The 20,803-nt window shown below is 40.3% G+C and overlaps 1 protein-coding gene across 3 annotated transcripts in view; it reads left to right on the top strand.

The window, feature by feature from the left end:
• kcnt1 (potassium sodium-activated channel subfamily T member 1) overlaps nt 1-15,472 on the top strand; it is a 275,370-nt gene extending 259,898 nt beyond the window's left edge. For 2 of the 3 annotated variants that reach the window (XM_033049186.1, XM_033049189.1), the window contains 5 exons: nt 468-596; nt 1,139-1,436; nt 4,934-4,996; nt 11,954-12,038; nt 12,700-15,472. In XM_033049186.1, coding sequence (XP_032905077.1) covers nt 468-596; nt 1,139-1,436; nt 4,934-4,996; nt 11,954-12,038; nt 12,700-12,817 — 693 coding nt within the window. In that variant the 3' untranslated portion in view covers nt 12,818-15,472. The remainder of the gene's footprint in view (nt 1-467; nt 597-1,138; nt 1,437-4,933; nt 4,997-11,953; nt 12,039-12,699) is intronic. The other variant, XM_033049188.1, reaches the window with a different exon arrangement.
• Nucleotides 15,473-20,803: the final 5,331 nt, after the last annotated feature.

Here is a 20,803-nt window from a genome sequence, read left to right as displayed (position 1 = left end):
TTCATGTACCTCTCTAAATATTTCTTAACCATATAACAATTACAGCACGGAAACAGGCCATCAAGTCAATGCCGAACACTTATTCTCCCCTAGTCCCATCTACCTGCACTCAGACCATAACCCTCCATTCCTTTCCCGTCCATATACCTATCCAATTTATTTTTAAATGATAAAATCGAACCTGCCTCCACCACTTCCACTGGAAGCTCATTCCACACAGCTACCACTCTCTGAGTAAAGAAGTTCCCGCTCTTGTTACCCCTAAACTTCTGTCCCTTAATTCTCAAGTCATGTCTTCTTGTTTGAATCTTCCCTACTCTTAAACATCATAATAGTACCTGCCTCAACTACCTCCTTAGTGCTATTAAAATTTAATTTGATTGCTTCAGAATTTATTTAATACGAAAACCGAACCTTATGCTATCATCCTTCACCCAACCTACTGACCCCTTGCTTTTGTTTTGCAGATGAAAATCACTGAGGATGATTTATGGATCCGCACATACGGAAGGCTCTTTCAGAAACTCTGCTCTTCAAGTGCCGAAATCCCAGTTGGGATTTACAGAACAGAGTTGCACTTATTTTCAACATCTGAGGTGAGGTGCTGCTTGGCCATCTCCTTTTATTCTTCATTCCTTCCACAATTGGCACCGGACACTCGATGGTATGGATGTTATTGGCCGCTTATCCCCCTCTGCCTGAATGTTGGCTAGATTTAAGCATGCGGGCATGATCTGCGTCACTAGCTGAGGTATTGCAAGTGTAATTGAACATCATGCTGTCATCAGCAATCATTCCCTTTCATTTCATTCAATTTCTTCAGTCTGAAGAAGAATCCCCACTCAAAATGTCGCCTGTCTATTCCCTCCACAGTTACTGCCTGACCCGCTGAGACCACTCAGAAGTTATCTTATTATAGTAGAGGGAATGATGTGGTCATTTTATGCTTGGGTGTTACTTGACTATTGTAAAAGATGTAGAGAAGGTTCAGGATTCTTGAAGATTTATTGCCCATTTTATTTTCCAAATCAGGACAAATATTTTCTTTCAAATTGGTGTCTTTAGTACAATTGCCTAACATTTGGCCAATGATATGACCGATGAGACAGTTTACCTGTGTTCTCCCTCTTGTTCCCAGTCACAGATCTCAATCAACGTTGACGAGTGTGAGGACACAAAGGAGGGGAAAGACCACTGGGGCGGCAAGAGTCACCGCAACTCAACAGCCAGTGACCAGTCAGAGCACCCGTTGCTGAGACGCAAGAGCATGCAGTGGGCGCGAAGGCTGAGCAGGAAGGGAAACAGGCACGCCAGTAAAGCTGACGAAAAGATCAGCCAGCAGAGACAGAACCTGTACCACCGGACAGAATGGCAAGAGTTGTCCGAATTGGTGAAAAACAGAATGAAGCATCTGGGACTCCCCACTACAGGATACGGTGGGTGTTCTCCTTTCTAACAACAAAAACAGGTCAATGACCTGGTTGGTAAAATATTTCTAAAGTATAGTGATTTTTCCAAAAGTTTACTATAATAATTAAAAGAAATAGTTCTTGTTTCTTAAAGCAATAACAAGGTCAGATGTTGCTAATCTTATCTATTCTCTAACCGTAAATTTAATTGTTCTTTCTATGTTAAAAATATCTTTACACAGGAGAAAGGTATTTTCTTATGACCAACCAAACGCTGTCTAACCAGTAATTGAAATGCAGTAATGTAGATCATCTTGCTCTTTGGAAGATGCTGTGGAAAATATTGCTGTATTATACAATGTACACCACTTATAATGGAAATTTTGAAAATATTTAAGTATGGCTTTTTGTATTACATTTGAAACAAGATACTGTATGTAGTTATTGAGTTATAGTACATCATACCCAGCAACTGACAGACTAAGACGCTGATAAGACCAGTGTAAAATGGATGCTTGTTGGTTGGTGTAAGCTTTTGGGGCCCAAAGGGTCTGTTTCATTGCTTTATCACTCTATTACCTTTCTCATAGGCATAGGTTTTTGGAGCAGGTGAAGATTGAAAGAGAATTGTAGGCATTTTAATCTTCATCTATGCTAGTTATTTCACCCCTCCTTGCACATCCCTCCTCCATCTGGAACAAGGCCAATCAATCAATCAATCAGATTTATTCATCACATACACAATAAAGTGCAGTGAAATGAATTTGCCAGCAGCGGTACACACAATACACAATAAAAATTTAACACAAACATCCACCACAGCATTCTTCACTGTGGTGGAAGGCACAAAGTACAGTGAGTCCTCCGCCATTGTTCCCCCGTGGTCGGGCCATAAACCTCCGCAGTCGCCGCTGCGGGTGGCCAGATGTACAGGCCCTCTCGTCGGGACAGTAAGCCCCGAATCGGCGCTCCCCTAGTGGAGACCGCGGCTTCAGGATGTTGTAGGCCACAGGCCGGCAGTCGATGCTCTTCTCCGGGGATCCCCAGCGAGGGATCCTGCTTCGGATGTAAAGTCCACGGCGCGCCCGTGGCTAGAAGCTCCGCAGACCGCAGCTTCAGGATGTTATCGACCATGGGCCAGCGGTTGGAGCTCTTCTCCAGCGATCTCCAGTGATTCCTAGCGAGGGGTTCCAGGCTCTGGACGCTCCGCCCGCGGCTAGAAGCTCCGCAGACCGCGGCTTCAGGCTGTAACTGTCCGTGGGCCACCGATCGGAGCACTTCCTTCTGGCGACCTCGGCAAGGGCTCGCCTACTCCGCGATGAAAAGTCCACGTTGCGCCCACCGCTGAAACTCCGGGCCCGACTCCGGGAATGGCCGCTCCAATCCATGGTGTTAGGCCGCGAAGGAGGCGACATGGAAAAAGTCGCCTCTCCGTGGAGGAGGCGACCGAAAGCGGTTCCCCTCACCACCCCCCACACAATACACACCAAGAGACATTAAAACACACATTTGGTCACACCCCCCGCATGGTCAATGACCATGTCCACAGACTGGGAGAAAAACATGGGGAGAAATTCGGCTTTGGCCACTTGTGCAAATTGCTGTAAAGCACATTGGCCACTGGCATTCTCATTTTCTCTCATCTAGTGCCACTGAAGTCAATGGATCTCAATGGATCTCTGCGTTAGGACAGGTGCACAACCAGCACCCCATACTTCTCAGGCACTAGTGTGTGCAGATAAATTTCTCCCTCCTGATTTCCCAGAAAAGCAGTCAGTAGATGCATGAAGTGATGACCTTCCTGCCAAGAAGTGGAAGAAGTCTTTATCTCAATTACTAAGATCTACATCTACCTTACTTAAAAAGGCAGCTACTCTGGTGATGATTTTGGCATGCACTCTGCAACACTGTTCATCATTGTGAAGTTCTGAGCAGTTTAGAAGTTAAAAAAAACCCTAGCAGCCCAGGCCTTCTTCAGGGGTTGGGGCGGGGGGAGGGAGATAGCTGGAAAAGAGAGGTGGTGGTAAGTCAAAGCCTGGAAGTGATAGGTAGAATATGATCAAAGGGCTGGAGAGCTGCAGGAATCACAGAGGGGGAGCAGTGAGAGAGGGGGTGCATCACAGAATTCCCATCAGAGAGGAGCTCTGTAGGTGCAGTTTAAGAAGTTTTTGCAGTGGAGTGAATGCACAAGGAACTGTAGATGCTGGAATCTTAAACAAGGTGCAAAGTGCTGGAGGAACTCAGTGGGTCAGGGCAGTAACTATTGGTGGAATGGATTTATTTCTCTGCTAAAGGGCCTGTCCCACTTTCACGACCTAATTCACGACCTTTTTTACTCGTGGACATGTTTCATCATGCTAGAAAAACGCCACGACCTACTTGATGCCACGAGTACCTACGACTAGCATCATGGCCTGCTACGACCTACCTACGACCATCTACAGCATCTTGACGACCATGCTGCGAGTATGAGTCAAGGGCAAACTCGGCAGAGGTCGTGAAAGTGGGACAAGTATTAACTGCAAACTGAATGCCACTGCATTCAATTCAACTTGCTTGTTCCAGCTTTGAGACTAATCCAAATGCCTGATATTTCATTTTCAAAGTTCAGAAGGTAGAGCAGAGACATCATCACAAGATATAATTGTATCGACTTTTAATGATCAGACAGTTTATCACATGGCTAACCTTATTTAGAGTGTTTTCACAAAATTGCCGTGTAATTGACGATAAATGCATAATCATTATTGTGAAATCATTTGGATGAACAGAACAGAACAGAACAGGCGACTGCAACTCACAATGTCTGTGCCAAACATGAATCCAAGTTGAATTAATCTCATCTGCCTGCACATGGTCTATATCTCTCCATTCCCTGCATATCCATGTATTTTTGCTAAAAACCTCTTACACGCAAGCCCTGGCAGTGCATTACCCGCACCCACCATCCTCAGTGTTAAAAAGAAAATTGCCCTGTACTTCTGCTTTAAACTTTGCCCCTCTCATCCTAATGCTGTGCCCTCTAGTCTGTAACATTTTCACCCTCAGAAAAGGTTCTGATGGTCTACCCTATCAATACCTCCCATATTCTTCTATCAGATCTTCCCACAACCTCCAGTTTTCCAGAGAAAACAATCCAAGTTTGTCCAACCTCTTCTTACAGTGAATACCCTCGATCGTATCAAGATGATCTCATAATTGAATTATTAACGTATTAGTGGGGTTGCCATATGTGTCCTGATGTGTATTTATGCAACACTAATATTGTGCTTCTGTGATTGCTGGTTCCATGCAGCCTATATACATGGAATAATCTGGGCACCAACGTATTTAGTTAAAGGGCATGCAATGTCAATGATTACCTGTAAAAGATACTATATATTTTCCACAGTGTTTCTCCTTTCTTCGTTTCTTTTTCTTACTCCATTTACTTTGTTTCAACAGCATAAGTTATTTATCTTATTTAACTATATTACAATCTTGTTCTCTTTTTCTGTATGTGTGTGTGTATGTATGTTCTGTAGAGGATGTAGCAAATTTAACAGCCAGTGATGTGATGAATCGTGTAAATCTTGGATATTTGCAAGGTAAATTCTCTCCCTGGTAACAGAGTGACCCTCCACAGACACTGTATACTACAAGACATGCCAACCTTAATAACAGTTTACCATGTTCAAGTGCCTATTTCACAATGGGGAATATTTCGGCCCAAAGGAACCTCAGATGTGTGCTATATCAATGTTTCACTTCACACAGTTGCCCCATGTAAATCACATCCATCTTACTTTATTATAATAGCTCCTGCACATTTTTAGCACTTGTCGTGCAATCAATATTTTCAAAGGGGTCGAATTTGGTATCTGTGCAGACTAGGACTAAACATCCTGGCTTTCCTGATTGAAAAGAAACAGCATTATGAGAGAAGACACATCAGCATTTGATTTATAATGTTTTCAACACTTCACCTTCAGATAGTGTATCCATCTACCACTGCTGAATCTGCAGGTATAAGGGAGTTTCCTGCACAAGGATCTTGCCAAGTTGATGCCTTTTATCGACATGGCATAACTTTCAGAAGTTCTGACAAATTAAAGTTGCATGACAAATTAATAATCAAACCCAAAAATAAATACAATGTTCAGACTGAAGAAGGGTCCCGACCCTAAACATCACCTATCCATGTCCTCGAGAGATGCTGCCTGACCTGTTGAGTTAGTCCAGCGCTTTGTTTTTTGGTAAACCAGGATTGGCAGTTCCTTGTGACTCTAATAGGCCAACCCACTTAAGTATCAAAAAATCTCATTACCTTGCTGCCAACAGTAATGAACACATGCACACGACATCCTAAAACCAGACTTCAACTTCCCAATTTAGTTGCCAATCGTAATTATTCACCCGTCTTTCTCTCTTTACATCCGACCAACTGCCTAGCCCTGAAAAGAATTGTGGGTTTTCTGTTATAAATGTTGGCATCTCTTTCATACAGTGTGCTTTACCTGTTGTTTGACGAGCCTCAAATAACGTTTCATGGAAGTTTCGCCCTACTAAAGTATCACATTGAAAATGACATATACCTACCACACATCCCAAGTTATGCCAGTATCCAGAATGGTATGGTGAACAACACTGAGGGTGCTTAGGTTTACAACGCGCTTGATAGATCAAAGATACAGATTATCCCAGATTATGCCCAGTGTAGAGGAATCGACGACCAGAAGACATAGGTTCAAGAAGATTTAGGAATCAGAAGACATAGGTTCAAGGTGAAGGGGAAAATATTTAATAGATATCTGAGGGGTAACCTTTTCACACAAAGGGTGGTGGGTGTATGAAACAAGCTGCCAGAGGAGGTAGTTGAGGCTGGGACCATCCCAATGTTTAAGAAACAGTTAGACAAGTACATGGATAGGACTGGTTTGGAGGGATATGGACCAAGCACAGGCAGGTGGGACAAGTGTAGCTAGGACATGTTGGCCGGCGTGGGCAAGATGGTACGTGATACACTGAGCGATGCACTGTTAACACAATGTATCGCTCAATTACTCTATGAAATTAAACTTCCGATTGGCTCCTAAGAGGAAGACGAGTTTTCAAATTTATAAGTAGGTGTATCTTTGAAGTAGCAGCAAGATTAGTTTAGTTTATTGTCACGTGCTTTGAGGTACAATGGAAAGCTTTTCAGAGAAACAGGCTCTGTTAGCTATTGTTTTATTTTACATCTGAACAAACAGCAGAGACCAAATGACTTGTAAATCCATTTGTGGTGTTGTTTGGGTGGAAATCATGTTGTCCATATAGTTTTATCGCTTCTGTTAGGTCCTGCTCAATGTTATTTTAATAGAGGCATTAGTCCGTTTATTTTATTAACAGCAGAAAGAAGAGCATTACGAATGCACATTGAGCAGTCATGCCATGATCAATCATCACATTTGTATCATACAGACTGTGCAACCTAATGCCATCTGTTCATATCAAGCCCTGAGTCTAGGTTCCCAAAACTGCCTCTGACATACATACTCCACATTATGGGAATACTGTCAACTAAACATTCAATACAATACAATAGAATATTTATCCCAGGAGTGAAATGGGGTTTATCATAGATATTTGAGCAAGTCATATCTATTCAGTAATAATATTTAATTTCATTGTGTTTTCAAAACAATGTTTCGGCAGGCAACATTAGAATATAGCACAGTTATGGGACAGAGCAGAGCTTGGACATTGCTTTGGTGATTCCTGGTGTACATGAAACAACTAGATCCATTGCGGTACTTACACAAGGTCAACATGGCCTGTTCTCCTCCCTCTGCTGCTAAAAGCAATTACTCCCATAATTGTTTTTAAAAAGTAGGACATAATTGGGATGTATGGTAGAGCTGGAATCTCAATTTGCTGAACTTTGACTTCTTGAACATAATTTGTACTAGAGCATGGTTATGCCTTAAGGCCGCACGCTAGGATTGTGGTCTGGTTGCCTTTCACTGTATTTTACAGCGGACTGGGCTTCTTCCATGGAGCGGGTTTGTGTGCATGAACCACTGGACCTCATTCATAATTCACTAATCCAATGGTGTAGTGTCTCTATCTGTGTTGGTGGAGGCTGTGGGGTGCTCAGCAAGTGACACTTCCATTTCTCTCATGAGATGGTTTGTTATCTAATAAATTATTAATCATTTGATTTTAAATTTGTGTTCTTGGTGAAGTGACTACTAGAAAGATGTTGTAGTGTGCTTTAATTGTGGATGGGGTTGCTTTTGGCTTCTACCCCTTCACGAAGTCGAAGTGAAAATGTGTAGTTTTCAATGGGCAAACTTGATACTATTGCATCTGTTACATAGTCATCAAAACTACCCTTTACATGGTCATCAAGTACTAACCTGGCTTGGATACTAGTGGCCATTTCTGTAAGTTTTCACTTTCTACTTGCTATCCACACAATCAATCTGGCAAGTGAAGCTAGACCCATGAGGAAGGGTGGATGGTTTTAACACCTCTCTGTCCTTGTCAAAGTGGCATCTTTCAGTTGGCAATATTAGAAGGAGGCCTCTCGATTGCTATATGGCAATTCCACATTTTTTGATTAAAGAGGGAAAATGAAATATTTACAAAAATGTTTTTAAAAAAAAAATCATAACAGAAGCAATCGCTCACCTGTTTTTAATCAACTGCCAAGTACAAATGCACGAGTGAAGACTTGTATTTTAGTGCTGGATTCCTTCCTCCATAATTCTCACAAGAACTTAATAAAAGTACCTATAGGTAATATTTATTTGCACAAATTTCACATCAGAGTTACTGACAGCAGGAACTTTAGCCTAAAATATAATTCTTTATTTAAATCATATGTTCAGAGATGTTTGCATATTAACACAACATTTCTAACATTAGCTCTGGTGCATAATCATCACACCCATTTAATTAAAAGCAAAGGCCAGGATTTACTGCTTTTATGCTCTCGATCAATTCACTACGGTGAAATAAAGATCATTCTTTATGTAATACTTGTTAAAGGTTCAGAACAATCCAAAACAACTTGCCAACTGCCATTAATAAATAGATTCCTGCTGGAATGAAATACTTGTCAGAAGACTCTGATTCTTGAGCCTATATATTTTAAACACTACAACCCTAAAATAGGTCCTAAAATACAGTCAATTCAAAATAGTGACGAATGCAAAATGATCCTTAATATTTAAATTTCCATGTAATCAATAAAGGTTATAATGTCTTACTAATCTGACACCTAGGGTGATTTAAGGTTATGCCTTTGGTTTTCATAACTACAGTTGCCGTTTAAATAAGCTAATCTGTAGAAGGGTCTTGACCTGAAACGTTGCCTATTCCTTCGCTCCATAGATGCTGCCTCACCTGCTGAGTTTCTCCAGCATTTTTGTCTACCTTCGATTTTCCAGCATCTGCAGTTCCTTCTTAATCAATAAATAATGCTCCTTTCACTCTTTTACATGATGAGAGAACATGAAAAAATGAGTTATAATTAAAATTACTTGTTGAAGGAGACCTGTAAATATATCCTTGGGATATTTTGTCTTTGATGAGATTATGAACATGAAAGCAAATCTTAGCTTTTTTAAACATTAATTTATGAATAATTTATATTACAGATATGAAGAATAATTATGATATAGGGACATGGGAATTATTCCACTATACTTTAATTAAATAGCTTATATTAGCCCCAGGGAAATGTTCTGTACAGTCTGATGTTTTGAAAATTCATTAAATACCAAAGTCCTTACGAGCTCCATTAAAGACAGAATGTTTAGCTTGCTATCAGAGTCATGACTGCAAACAATTGCCAGAAAAATGAACCACAAGTTTCCCAATTGAAAGGATACAAACTGGGGAAAAAGTTGCAAGTCCTTGCAAGTGGATGTTTTCTGTGGCTCAGCAATCTAACTCTAAGCATCCCTGATCTAATAAAATCTGCTGAAGAAGTTAATTGTTCAGCCATTTGCTAGAACAAAAATATCACTAATAACACCAAATCTAATAACTCAGCAAATTTGAGATATTTGTCACAATATTTTTGGAACAATTATAGAAAAGCACAAAGATAGACTTTGCACAAATTTAACCTGAGAGAGGATGTTTGAATGGCAGCACACAGGTTGGGTAGTTAGTTGTATTCAGGTGATATGAAGTCAAACACTCGGCTGCATATGTGAAATTCTAACCTTCTGCTATGCTGTGGTCAGATTCATCTCAATGCCAGCAGTTGTGCTGCTGGTAGAACAGCTGCCTGTCAGTGCCAGTGAATTGGGTTTGATCCTGACCTCGGGTGCTGTCTGTGTGGAATTTCCACTGTGACTGTGGATTTCCTCCGGGTGCTCCGGTTTCCTTCCGCATCCCAAAGATATGTGGGTTTCTAGGTTAATTGGCCTCTGTACATTGTCCTGAGTGTGTAGGGGGTGGATGCAAATGTGGAATAACATAGAACTAGTGTGAACGGTTGATCGATGGTTGACATGGACTTTGGGCATTTCTGAATTAAACTCTTCAATTACTAATTTATGCTTCTATGCATCAGAGAAATCGCAAGTCCCTTCTGGGGTACCTATCCTATTTCCAGCAGTTATGCCAGTGTTTCATAGAAAATAAACACAATTTCCATCCTTCCATACAGAACACTGAAAAGCATAAAATCTAATGGCTTCTTATCTGCCTGCATGAGTGATCACCATGAACTGTGAGGGTCAGTCTAAGTGAGATTGCTTTCTTAATGCTCACATCATTGCTATTGTACAACCCATGTCTTTGGTGTCTGCCTCATTGTTCCAAAGTAGCTTCATTGTATGATCATCTTTTATAACACACCTGTACGCCTCTCCAGTTTTAATTCTATGATTTTTGTTTAGGATGTGTGCAAAAAATATCTGAAATTACTAGAATAAATGTTGTACTGTTTATCTGAACCTGTTATCAGTTGAGGGAAAGTTATCAAAGGAGGTGTGTTATAAAATATATTTGTTGTTCACAAATTTGTTCATGTTAATCTCTCTGAGATGTTCATTTGATATGGTACAAAATGCATCTTGTACTGCAGTTGAATCCTTATAAAACATAATTTTTGTCCATTTGCACTTCAATCAGAATTCATATGAACCCTGGGCCATTTTTCTTGCAACCACAATGCAGGTCGATTGGGTGGGAGAAAGTTATCAGTGTATCACTGCCATGGGGTTAAATTCACTGATAGATTGACTGTGGTTTTTGTAGGCAAACATTATGCTGAGACTAACATTTGTGTAATGATCTTGAATGGGGCACATTTAGTGCATGGGTCAAGAATGATTTTACCTGGAGTCAACTGATGTCTTTTGTTGTTTGCAATGTTAATGGAAGTCATCTTCTAAACAAATGTAACATGTTTTGTAAGCGTTTGTGAATTGTAGTGTATTGATTTATTGATAAATGGATTTTTTACTATTGTATATAAGGGGTCCTTGCTAAGAGAGTGTATTTTAAAACTAAAGGATGCAAGATTTCAACCGATCATGGTGCCCAACGACACTACTTTATTAAATGAATTTGTGCATCGCCGTACATATATTTAAAGCTAGTTTTCTGGTGCACACAAATTGTGGGAAGCATTTGAATCTTGATCTTTATACATACTGTGTATAGAAGAATTCCACTATATTAATTCTTCTTGTCATTTGTAAACTCCGAGACAAACATCTAAGTCCATAATCTGCGGGGAAAAAACTTCAACGAGGGAGTGACTTATCTTTGGCCACTAGTTCTAAATGGATGCCACCATTTGTACTTCTCTCCCACACAATTATCCCCATTAAAGTCATTGGCACCAAATGTGCAGAGGTGAGTAGAACCTGATATTCTTACACCCATTTGGGTTAGTGTGAAAAAACAATTCTCCCCTCAATTAGTTTATATCTCACGCTTTTTTACAAAAAAAGTAGAGTTTTTAAGGGCGGCACGGTGGTGCAACGGTAGAGTTGCTGCCTTACAGTGCTTGCAGCAGCGGAGACCCGGGTTCGATCCTGACTAAGGGTGTTTGGCTGTATGGGGTTTGTACGTTCTTCCCGTGACTGCGTGGATTTTCTCCGAGATCTTCGGTTTCCTCCCACACTCCAACGACATACAGGTATGTAGGTAAATTGGCTTGGTATACGTGTAAATTGTCCCTAGTGTGTGTAAGATCGTGTTAATGTACGGGGGTTGCTGGTCGGTGTGGACTTGGTGGACGGAAGGGCCTGTTTCCGCGCTGTGTCTCTAAATTAAGTTCCAATTTTTCTTCCATGTGGATTAGTTATGCATTGGCTATTGGGTATTCTTGTTCTTAGATTGGCTTGAAGATGCATTATTCAATTAATGCCAGCGCATCTGTACAGAAACTGGTTGAGTAATAGTTCTGCAAATAGAAGGAAATCATGAGCATAACTTTGGGAGTGGACTCATAGGGTATTTTATTATATAACTAAATTCTTGCTAATAGGGGAATTCTTTTTTTTTGTTTTCAATTATCAAACCTTTTTATCTGAACCTTTTTTCCTGTTTAGATGAGATGAACGACCATCAGAATACATTATCGTATGTTCTGATTAACCCGCCACCTGACACGCGACTGGAACTGAATGATATTGTGTATGTACCCAAATACTGTAAACTGGTTATTAGATTTAGGGTTAACCGTGGAAATGGTTTATTTGGACAACTCCATTAAGCTGTCAAAGAATCAATAACCTTGAACGCCACATTTTTTAAATTTCAAATTGATTTTTAGATTTTTGGAAATGTTTAAAAATACTGGCATTAACTTTTATCTTTCTTATCCCTTTCAATCTATCACCAAGTTTTTTTATAAGCAATGACTGCCTGTTGAAGTGCCATCATTCTAGTAAAGTAGGAAATGTGTCACACAGCAAATTTTCCAACATTTTAGTGGTTGGATTATCTGTTGTAGCAATGTTGGCCAGGATAGTTCTGGTCATCTTTAAAAATCTCCCATGGGATCTCTATAGTCCACTAAATCACTATTGCCAAGGGTTTATGGGTTTTTCTGCCGGAGTCAGTGAGCAGTTACTGTAGAGACGTTAGTTATAGAGTTTGGCAAAATGGTCAGGCAGATTTTGAAATGAGGAACATGTAGTTCTGATGCCGTATGTAATCTTTTAAATGCTAACACTTCATTGGCCATTGACATTGATGGTTTTAGTTTTTCTAACCTGACCTGAAGGCAGAGGGTTTCAGCACTTTGTTTGAAGTATTGGACTGCTGTTAACTAGACTGTTGTACTTTTGATTAGGTACCTGATTCGTTCCGACCCACTGGCCAATGTTCAAAATGGTTCAAGCAGCCTGAAGAGCAAGCCCTGCAGGTTGTTCCCATCCAATGAGGAGGCAAAGAATGAAACGGAACTATAAATGCTGGATCCCTGCCAATTTGTAAGACACCACCTTGATTTTACAAAAATGACAACATACTGTTTATGCACAGAAGATGGTCCGACTGACACCTTGAAACAAAGCAATGCTGATTGAAATTTTGCATTACCAAATACGACCAGTTTACAAATTGAAATAGATCACCGAGGTTACTCTGATTAGACCTTGAACTACAGCAGGTTTAATGGAACTATGCCAATTGAGAATCAGCATTGACTCAGACTAAAGCAACATATGAAGAAAATGTTTACTTGATATATTATGCATAATTTCAGGTCCAGATAGTGGACTTATTTTATATATTTTTGTACCATGTAGAATGGGACATGTTGTTTATTTATTTAAACTCAACCTACTTGGGACAAGTGGTCCTATTTCTATTATTGGAGAGCAGACTATCTTGATACTGTCTCTCAGATAGTATTTGTGACTCAGATGTGTGTACAGGTATGGCATGAACTTTCTTTCCATTGTCCAGGTGCTGATGTTGCTGTGTCAAATTAATTCAATGATCCTTTGGTGCCAAAAGGACAAATGCTTTCAAGATCTTTTTCTACATAAATGTGCTTGGACAATTGTTATAGGATAATCGCTGGAGCTATTTGATCTCCGATCCATTTTGCACAGTTAGTAATTTCTCATCGCTGGTTTGAATGGAAAGTGGTGCCTTCAGTCTGACCCATCGTTGGGCTAAATCATCAATTGCCAACTAGAATTGCCACTAAGGAACAGTGGACAAAAATGTGAAAAATATCAGGAAAAATGTGCAGGCAAGAAAGCATCAGTCCATATTCATTTGGAACAAATTGCTTGAACAATTTTAATGGAGGTGAGTGTGCAAGGGAACGTGTGCATTTGTATTGCACACTATTGAGATAGTTGCAGAACATATATTTATTTTGTTATCAAATTCTGGCATGTCATTGTCTATCACAAAGAATGGGAAACATACAGGTGGTAGTCTGCGGCTATACAACGTTTTGACTGTGTCGACACATTGCTCTTTGTGTAGAGGAAGACCCCGAGGTACAGAACATTAGAATCTAAAACAGAAAATACCGTAACTAGAATTCCGGTGCACCAACATAACTCTATTTCAGGACTGCAATAGAATACTTCAAAATAAATTGCATAGATCTTTCTCACCACATCTAAAGCTGGAGTTTGGACAGTTCATGGAAACTACATGAGATGACTGTGGCGATCGTCAGGCTTATTTGGGAAAATACAAGTTAGCATGTACGTCCAGTTACTGAAACATATAGAGCCTCAAACTCAACAAAGTTGTCATTTGTCCCTCTCATGCCTCTGGACTTCAATGCAAGGATGATGTGGTCCATAGTGCCTCGTTTGTGGCATTTATTTGTCAGCATTCATGGTGTCTGGTTTCACACCCACCTTCCATCAAAGCTCAGGTTCAAATCCCTGTGATACTGCAGATACAAGCCCATCTACAGGGAAGTTGTACGTAAGCTGTGGAACTCTCAAGCTTCTGAGGACATTGAAACACATTCAGCATGCTACTTATCTGACCCAGCCAAGGTATGGATACTTAACAGAGTACCAAGTGCACCTTGCAAGTAAGCTACATGCACCCATGGCACTGCATCAACTGTAAGCTTCTAGCTGTTTAGTATTGCTGCACCTGTTGTAAATGGAAATAGCAACAAATCTGAATGTAAAGTACTTTCAAAATGAGCAAAGAGCTTTTGCTAGGGCTGCTGAGACCAGAAAATAGTTCTTGTGTGATCTATTTGGTAATTGTATGAGTCTACTTGAACAATAACGCTTTTGCCTTTTGTTACATCTGCAAAACACCCAAACTACTAAAAAAAACTCCAGCTGGTGCAGAGCAAGAGCCTTGGCACAACTAATGACTCATTCAAGGATTCAGAACAGAACACTGCCAACTTCAAACTTAACATTGAATGCATAAATGGTGATAAGTACCAGTTCAGACATACGTACAAAATAACTTGTCACCGAATTTTAAAACCTGCATGCGTTTAGTATTTGGGTGTTGGCAATAACTCACTAAGAATGATTTTTCTCCCACAATTAAACGGTGGGAGGCCATTAATGATACTCTCATTCTGGTTTAGTGTCAACTTATTCCACCACCCCACTTCATCCCCCACTGGGGCCCCTCACCCTCCAAGCTTGGCCTCTCTGCTGAATGAATATGTTGCAATACTACAGATGAAATGCCTTGATGTTTTTACATGAATTAAAGTCAATCTGATCAGATTTCCGCAGATTGTTTGGTTTACAACTGGAGTAACAACATATCATTTTGGGGAGAGGCGAATTAAAAATTATTTTTAACAGCATCTATTTCTTTAAAACAGATCTATCATTACATATTATATCATGAAAGTGTGTCTTTTTCATCACGTATTTTAAAGAGAGCATTGAATTTGATACCTGTTGCCTGTGATCTTCCAGTGCACCTCCCATTTTTCCAATTGCAAACAACATATTAAAGGATCGTTTTTACTTTTTTCTTGTACCTCTCAACTGTAATATATTGCTTTGAAAGAAAAGTGTCATAATTTTATACTGTTAAATGAAGTGCCCATGAATGTTAAATCAGAAATAAATTGCTGCATGCAGCCGATGATTGACTTTCAGGAAGAATTGTTACACTCATGTTCTTTGTGATCCTTACGGCAAAACCAAGATCGTGACGTGTGACAAAACCAAAAGGCAAACAGAAAAGTCGCAGCAAACCTGATAGCAACTGTGGTGATGGAGATGAAGGCAACATTTAACGTCACAAGTTCACATGTTATAGGAGTAGAATTAGGCCATTCGGCCCATCGAGTCCACTGCCATTTAATCAATGCAATGTCGGGTGATGCTTCATTTAGACAGTTGGATCGTGCCCTGACGAACTGGGGCTAAAATGATAGGCTTCAACTACAAACAGGTACATGTTTTTGTGTTAGATATGACTCCAGCTGGAGGAGAGTATTTTGCTACTGATTCTTTCGCTTCAGTTATCGCAGGGATCCTTGAAACCACACGGTCAGGCGTTTGAACGGTTTAGTTAAACTGGTCGCACCAAAGCTATAACAAGTAGACACAAAAGCTGGAGCAACTCAGCGGGACAGGCAGCATCTTTGGAGAGAAGGTATGGGTGACGTTTCTGTCACCCATTCCTTCTTTCCAGAGATGCTGCCTGTCCCGCTGAGTTACTCCAGCTTTTTGTGTCTGGCTTCGGTTTAAACCAGCATCTGCAGTTTCTTCTTACACAAAGCTATAACAAGGTCTGGAATTGAATGGTCTTGAGAGAAACGAGAATCAGTGATTCATAACCTGTTGGTGATTGTAAGTAAGTGCTGCTTTCTTTTGCAAAGGATGACACCTTCCAGCATTTAGCTGAGGATTCGGAATAAACTGATGATGCTAATTGGCTCCATTTTGTCAGTTTTTCACACTGATTTGCTTCTTCAGCAAGACTTTCACTCTCCAGCTTCAGTGAGATGGGGATATTCAATGAACCTTCTCTTGCAACTCGTTTAAAATGCCGCATCCATTACTGAATATGTCAGGAATGCAATTTTTTTACGTAATGCATTGGATTATGAAATCATTTGCTCTGCTTAAAGCCTGCTACTTTTGCTGTCTTGTAATATCATCAAGAGATTTGCATCTCATTGATCAGAACATTTGGTTCAGGCCAAATTCTCCTCTTCTACACTTTGTAGACCAGGGTTGGCACGCACCTTGATGACAATGTTAGAAATACGCCACGACAGGGGACTGTGCTGGACTGCTATTTCTGACTATAACATCACAAATGGCCAGTCTTGAGTTGCAAGCTGTATTAGTAATATATTCTGTTTTACAGTTTTGTAAGGCTCCAGAATACTGTGGAAGTCATAAGGAAGGTGGATGTTATCTCACAGCCGCTACACCTCTCAGGGACAAATGTGTCAGTGATAGATGAGTGAGAATGAAGTTGAGTGGATCTCCCCATGTTGGTTCTCTCACCATCTGCCACAGCCCAGTCTAATAATGTCCAGAGTCAATCCACCAACCCCATCATGCTATCAACCTATGGTTGATGTTGGAAATTCACATCCAATGTACTTTCTGTGCCTTTGCTACATCCAGTGGTTCATCCACGGTGTTTCTCACAGAGTCCACAGCTGAGGCTGTACAGGAAATGTCATTGGTAGGTGTATTCCTTGGCCATTTAATTTACCACAGGCCTGAAGTTGTTATGGAGGAATTATACAGCTGTACATTAGTGTGTAACCATCTTCAACTGGTTTGTCCAATTGTTGGTGATGGAGGTTGGAAATATAATTCTGCGAGAATGTCAGCTGTTACTTGATACATTTGTGAAATTGCTTAGTTGATTACATGTTTGTACAGATACAAACTTTGGGTAAGTCTCATTGCACAGGGAAGAGTGCATTTAGTCTTTAAGTTCATAATCAAGCAATAACATTTATAAAACTTGTAAATAATTTGACCAAATTAAGTTGATGGCTGACTGAAGAAAATTAACGTGACTTTTAATCAAAATCCAATGTTTTCCTCAGATTATGAAACACGTCAATAACTGTGAGCTCGTCATCGGCTAAACGTTCTCGACGGGTGGGTGGGTTAAGCTTAACAAAGTGCTTGGGTAAATGGATGTCCTTCCTGGTTTTGACCACAGTAACTCCCTCATCCTGGGTTTGTATCTGATCAGGAGTTGGACTTCCACGCCTCTTTTCAGAGTGAACATTTGCCACCCTATTCAAGTCGACTCCTTCAGGTACAGTTAGATTCCATTTCCCGAACCCTGTTCCAAACTCTCCCTTATAGAACCACCGACTGTAAAATGGACTAAAGTGTGTCGATTTGAGTGCAGGATCAGAAGATTCAAATTGCTGTAGATTATTATTTTTGACTGAGAGTGGAATCAAAATATTTTGCAGTTTAAGCTTATCCCTGCTCTCCCCGTCACTGAGAATTGGCGAGTTTTGTGATGCATTATTCTGCATTTTCTTTTCTGCAGCTGGAAACTGCACCTCATCCATTAATTTAAAAACTGATTTGTACATTTTTTTGGAATAGTTTGTATTACCAAAATGCCTTTTGTGTAGATTGGAGTCTCTCCTTTCTTCTGCATTCCTGTACAATAATTTCTCTGAATGTGTTGGGCATTGGATGTGGCCCTGTGGCTTCAAGTCCAATTTCATATTTGTTGAGGCTTTAGTTCTGGCAGAAGTATTTTGGAAACGTGGCTCAGATCTCTTGGTCCATTCCTCCACATCCAAATTAGCTCCTTGGTCTATTATCCTGGTACTTGATTGCATGAGGGCACCAGTCTTTGAAGATAACTTCTGTGAGAGGTTTGTCCCAGGCTGTTCTGAAACTGGAGCTGAATCAAGTGTTGTGGTACTTTGTTTCCAATTCTCTTGACTCTGCACGCTCCACGCGCAAGGCCAGCTAAACGATGCAGTTGCTGACCCAGCTTGGCTCACTTTATCCTCAGTAATTGTGTTGATTGTTAAGGTTACACCATTGTTAGGTCCAGCAAAACTGCTCACTAATGAAATGGGCGCTTTAGGGAGGGTGCTATTTAACCCCAGTGTGTTTCCATCAGACTCTTTGCCGATAGGCATCTCTATTTCATTTAGCGTGTGTTCATCGTGAGCAAATATTAAAATGGGTGCGGGTGTCACGTCCGTTCTGATTATAAATGATATGTTGTTTTCCACTTTTACTGCATCAGAGACATTGAACTCGGAGTCAGGTACTAACTTGGATATTTTTGTAAATTGAGAGCTTTCACTGTGATGCTTACTGCCTTGCTGCAAGTTGTGCTTTTGAGAGGTATTCAATATTGGTTCTTCACACTGATGGCTTTGGGGTAATTTCTGCTGATATTCACATAGTTCAACCCTAACTCTACCTTCCATCTCAAGTTGTGGGGTATCATTTACTTTATGTTCATTAGAGGACTTGGACACTTGCAAGGCAGTTTTCTCTTCCTTTGACAGGATAGGTTTGCATGGAGTATCTTCCTGCATTTTTTCTTGAAGTTTGCATTGGCCTTTCTTTGTTAACTTCAGGTTGTGAAGTGAATTGCTGGTGGCTGAGTGGATGGGCATTTTCTCTGTGGAAAATAAAAAATAAGGCATTAGCTGTTTACGGTGTTGTATGTTAATATAATGTGCAGACTCTTCATCAGTAATGCCCTCACCATGCTACTATAGACAAGTAAAATATAAATGCATCAATTGGCGTGACGTGATTTAATTCTCATAGGACAATTGCTATCTGGCCCAGGACAATATAAAGCCTAGAACAAACAGTACAGTACAAGAAAAGGGTCTTCAGTCACAATGTCTGTGCTGAACATGATGCCAAGTTAAACTAATCTCCTCTGCCTGCACCTGATCCATTTCCTGGATATATATATATGTATCCATGTACTATCTAAAAGCCTTTTAAATACTATTGTATCTGCTTCCACCATTGTGTAAAAATGCTTGTCCCACACATCTCTTTTAAACTTAGTCCGCTCACCTTATACCTATGCACATTTCAACTCTGAGAAAAAGGTTCTGACTGTCTATCCTATCTATGCCTCACATAATTTATACACTTGTATCAGGTCTTCCCTCATCCTCAGAAGCTCCAGAGAAAACAATCCAAGTTTGTCAAAATTCTCTTTATAATCGATACCCTGTAATCCAAGCAGCATTCTGGTACATGTATTCTACACCTTCTCTAAAGCCCCCATATCTTTCCTGTAATGGGCCAACCTGAAGTGAACACAATACTCCAACTGTGGCCTAGCCCAAGCCCTATAAAGCTGCAACAGGACTTCTTGATGCAATGTCCCAACTGATGAAGGCAAATATACCATATAGGCTTCTTGTTTGTCATCTTGGGTTTGATGTTATTGCAAGGATCCATTTTGCACACATACAAAGACGTAATATTCCCAACAGCAACCTCTCAGACACATCTCTTGCAAAACTGATGATTGAATACGGTCATCAAAACCCACCTGCAAATTTAACTGCCTCACAAGTTAGAAAATGGCAAGACCAAATTGAAAATGAATCTATTACCTCTTTCAGTATTTCCCCAGCTTCTTCCTTTTCCTTCATTCATGATCGCACTGCTAACAATGACTGTCCTTTCATTCTGTATGTGTACAACATTAGCTGCTTGAAGTAAACTGGGTAACGTTTTACATGGTCGTAGTCCCTTGTTCTTCTCTGCATTGTTTTCCCTGATCTCTCGTTCCATGACCATCCATGATTCTGTGGGGATCTTTAAAGGTTCTCCCCTTTGCTCCACTTGGTTACCCTTAACGTTTTCTGTCTCATTGATCATCTGATGTGAAGCAATCACAGAGAGATTGGCAATCAGGTCGCTGGCATCCAATTCCATTGGTGCTTCACTTGATCTTTTTGTTTGTAATTTTCCCTTTGCCTCATTGATGTCCGTCTTGCGACTCTTCAGGTTTTGCGATCTCCTCCCCAGCCAGATAACCAGCCAGATAGCTCCGACCAGTAAACATCCCCCTAGGATGCAAAGATCACAGAATCCTGGATTATTGTGTAATAAAAGAAACAATGCCACAGCTGCAAAATGAAGTGTAGAAAATATCGCTCAGAGTTTTCCAAGTGTAGCAGAGTCGTATCCTTTCAAGGCAGTTCCAATTTATGTCAAATATCTCTCAAGGCAGGCTTATCCTGCTTGTGCACATTGGGCTTCTTGTCTCCTTGCTGGCAAACCTACTTTGTATATTTAAACCACTGTAAAATATAACAGAGTATCATGGCATTTTAATAAGAGAATGAATAAGAGGAAAATTAAATACTGTATTATCTCCTTGTGGAACAAAATTGTTTTGAGACATTATAATGACAAGAAACAGCCCAACTGTGGGGAACAGACTTCATGTATTTTAATTGTACATAAGGATTGGTCTATGAAATAATCAAA

Source organism: Amblyraja radiata, chromosome 32 (assembly GCF_010909765.2).
Source record: "Amblyraja radiata isolate CabotCenter1 chromosome 32, sAmbRad1.1.pri, whole genome shotgun sequence".
NCBI classification, from domain to species: Eukaryota; Metazoa; Chordata; class Chondrichthyes; order Rajiformes; family Rajidae; genus Amblyraja; species Amblyraja radiata.
The sequence above is the reverse complement of the archived record's forward strand: the minus strand, read 5'-3'. Positions and strand labels throughout refer to the sequence as shown.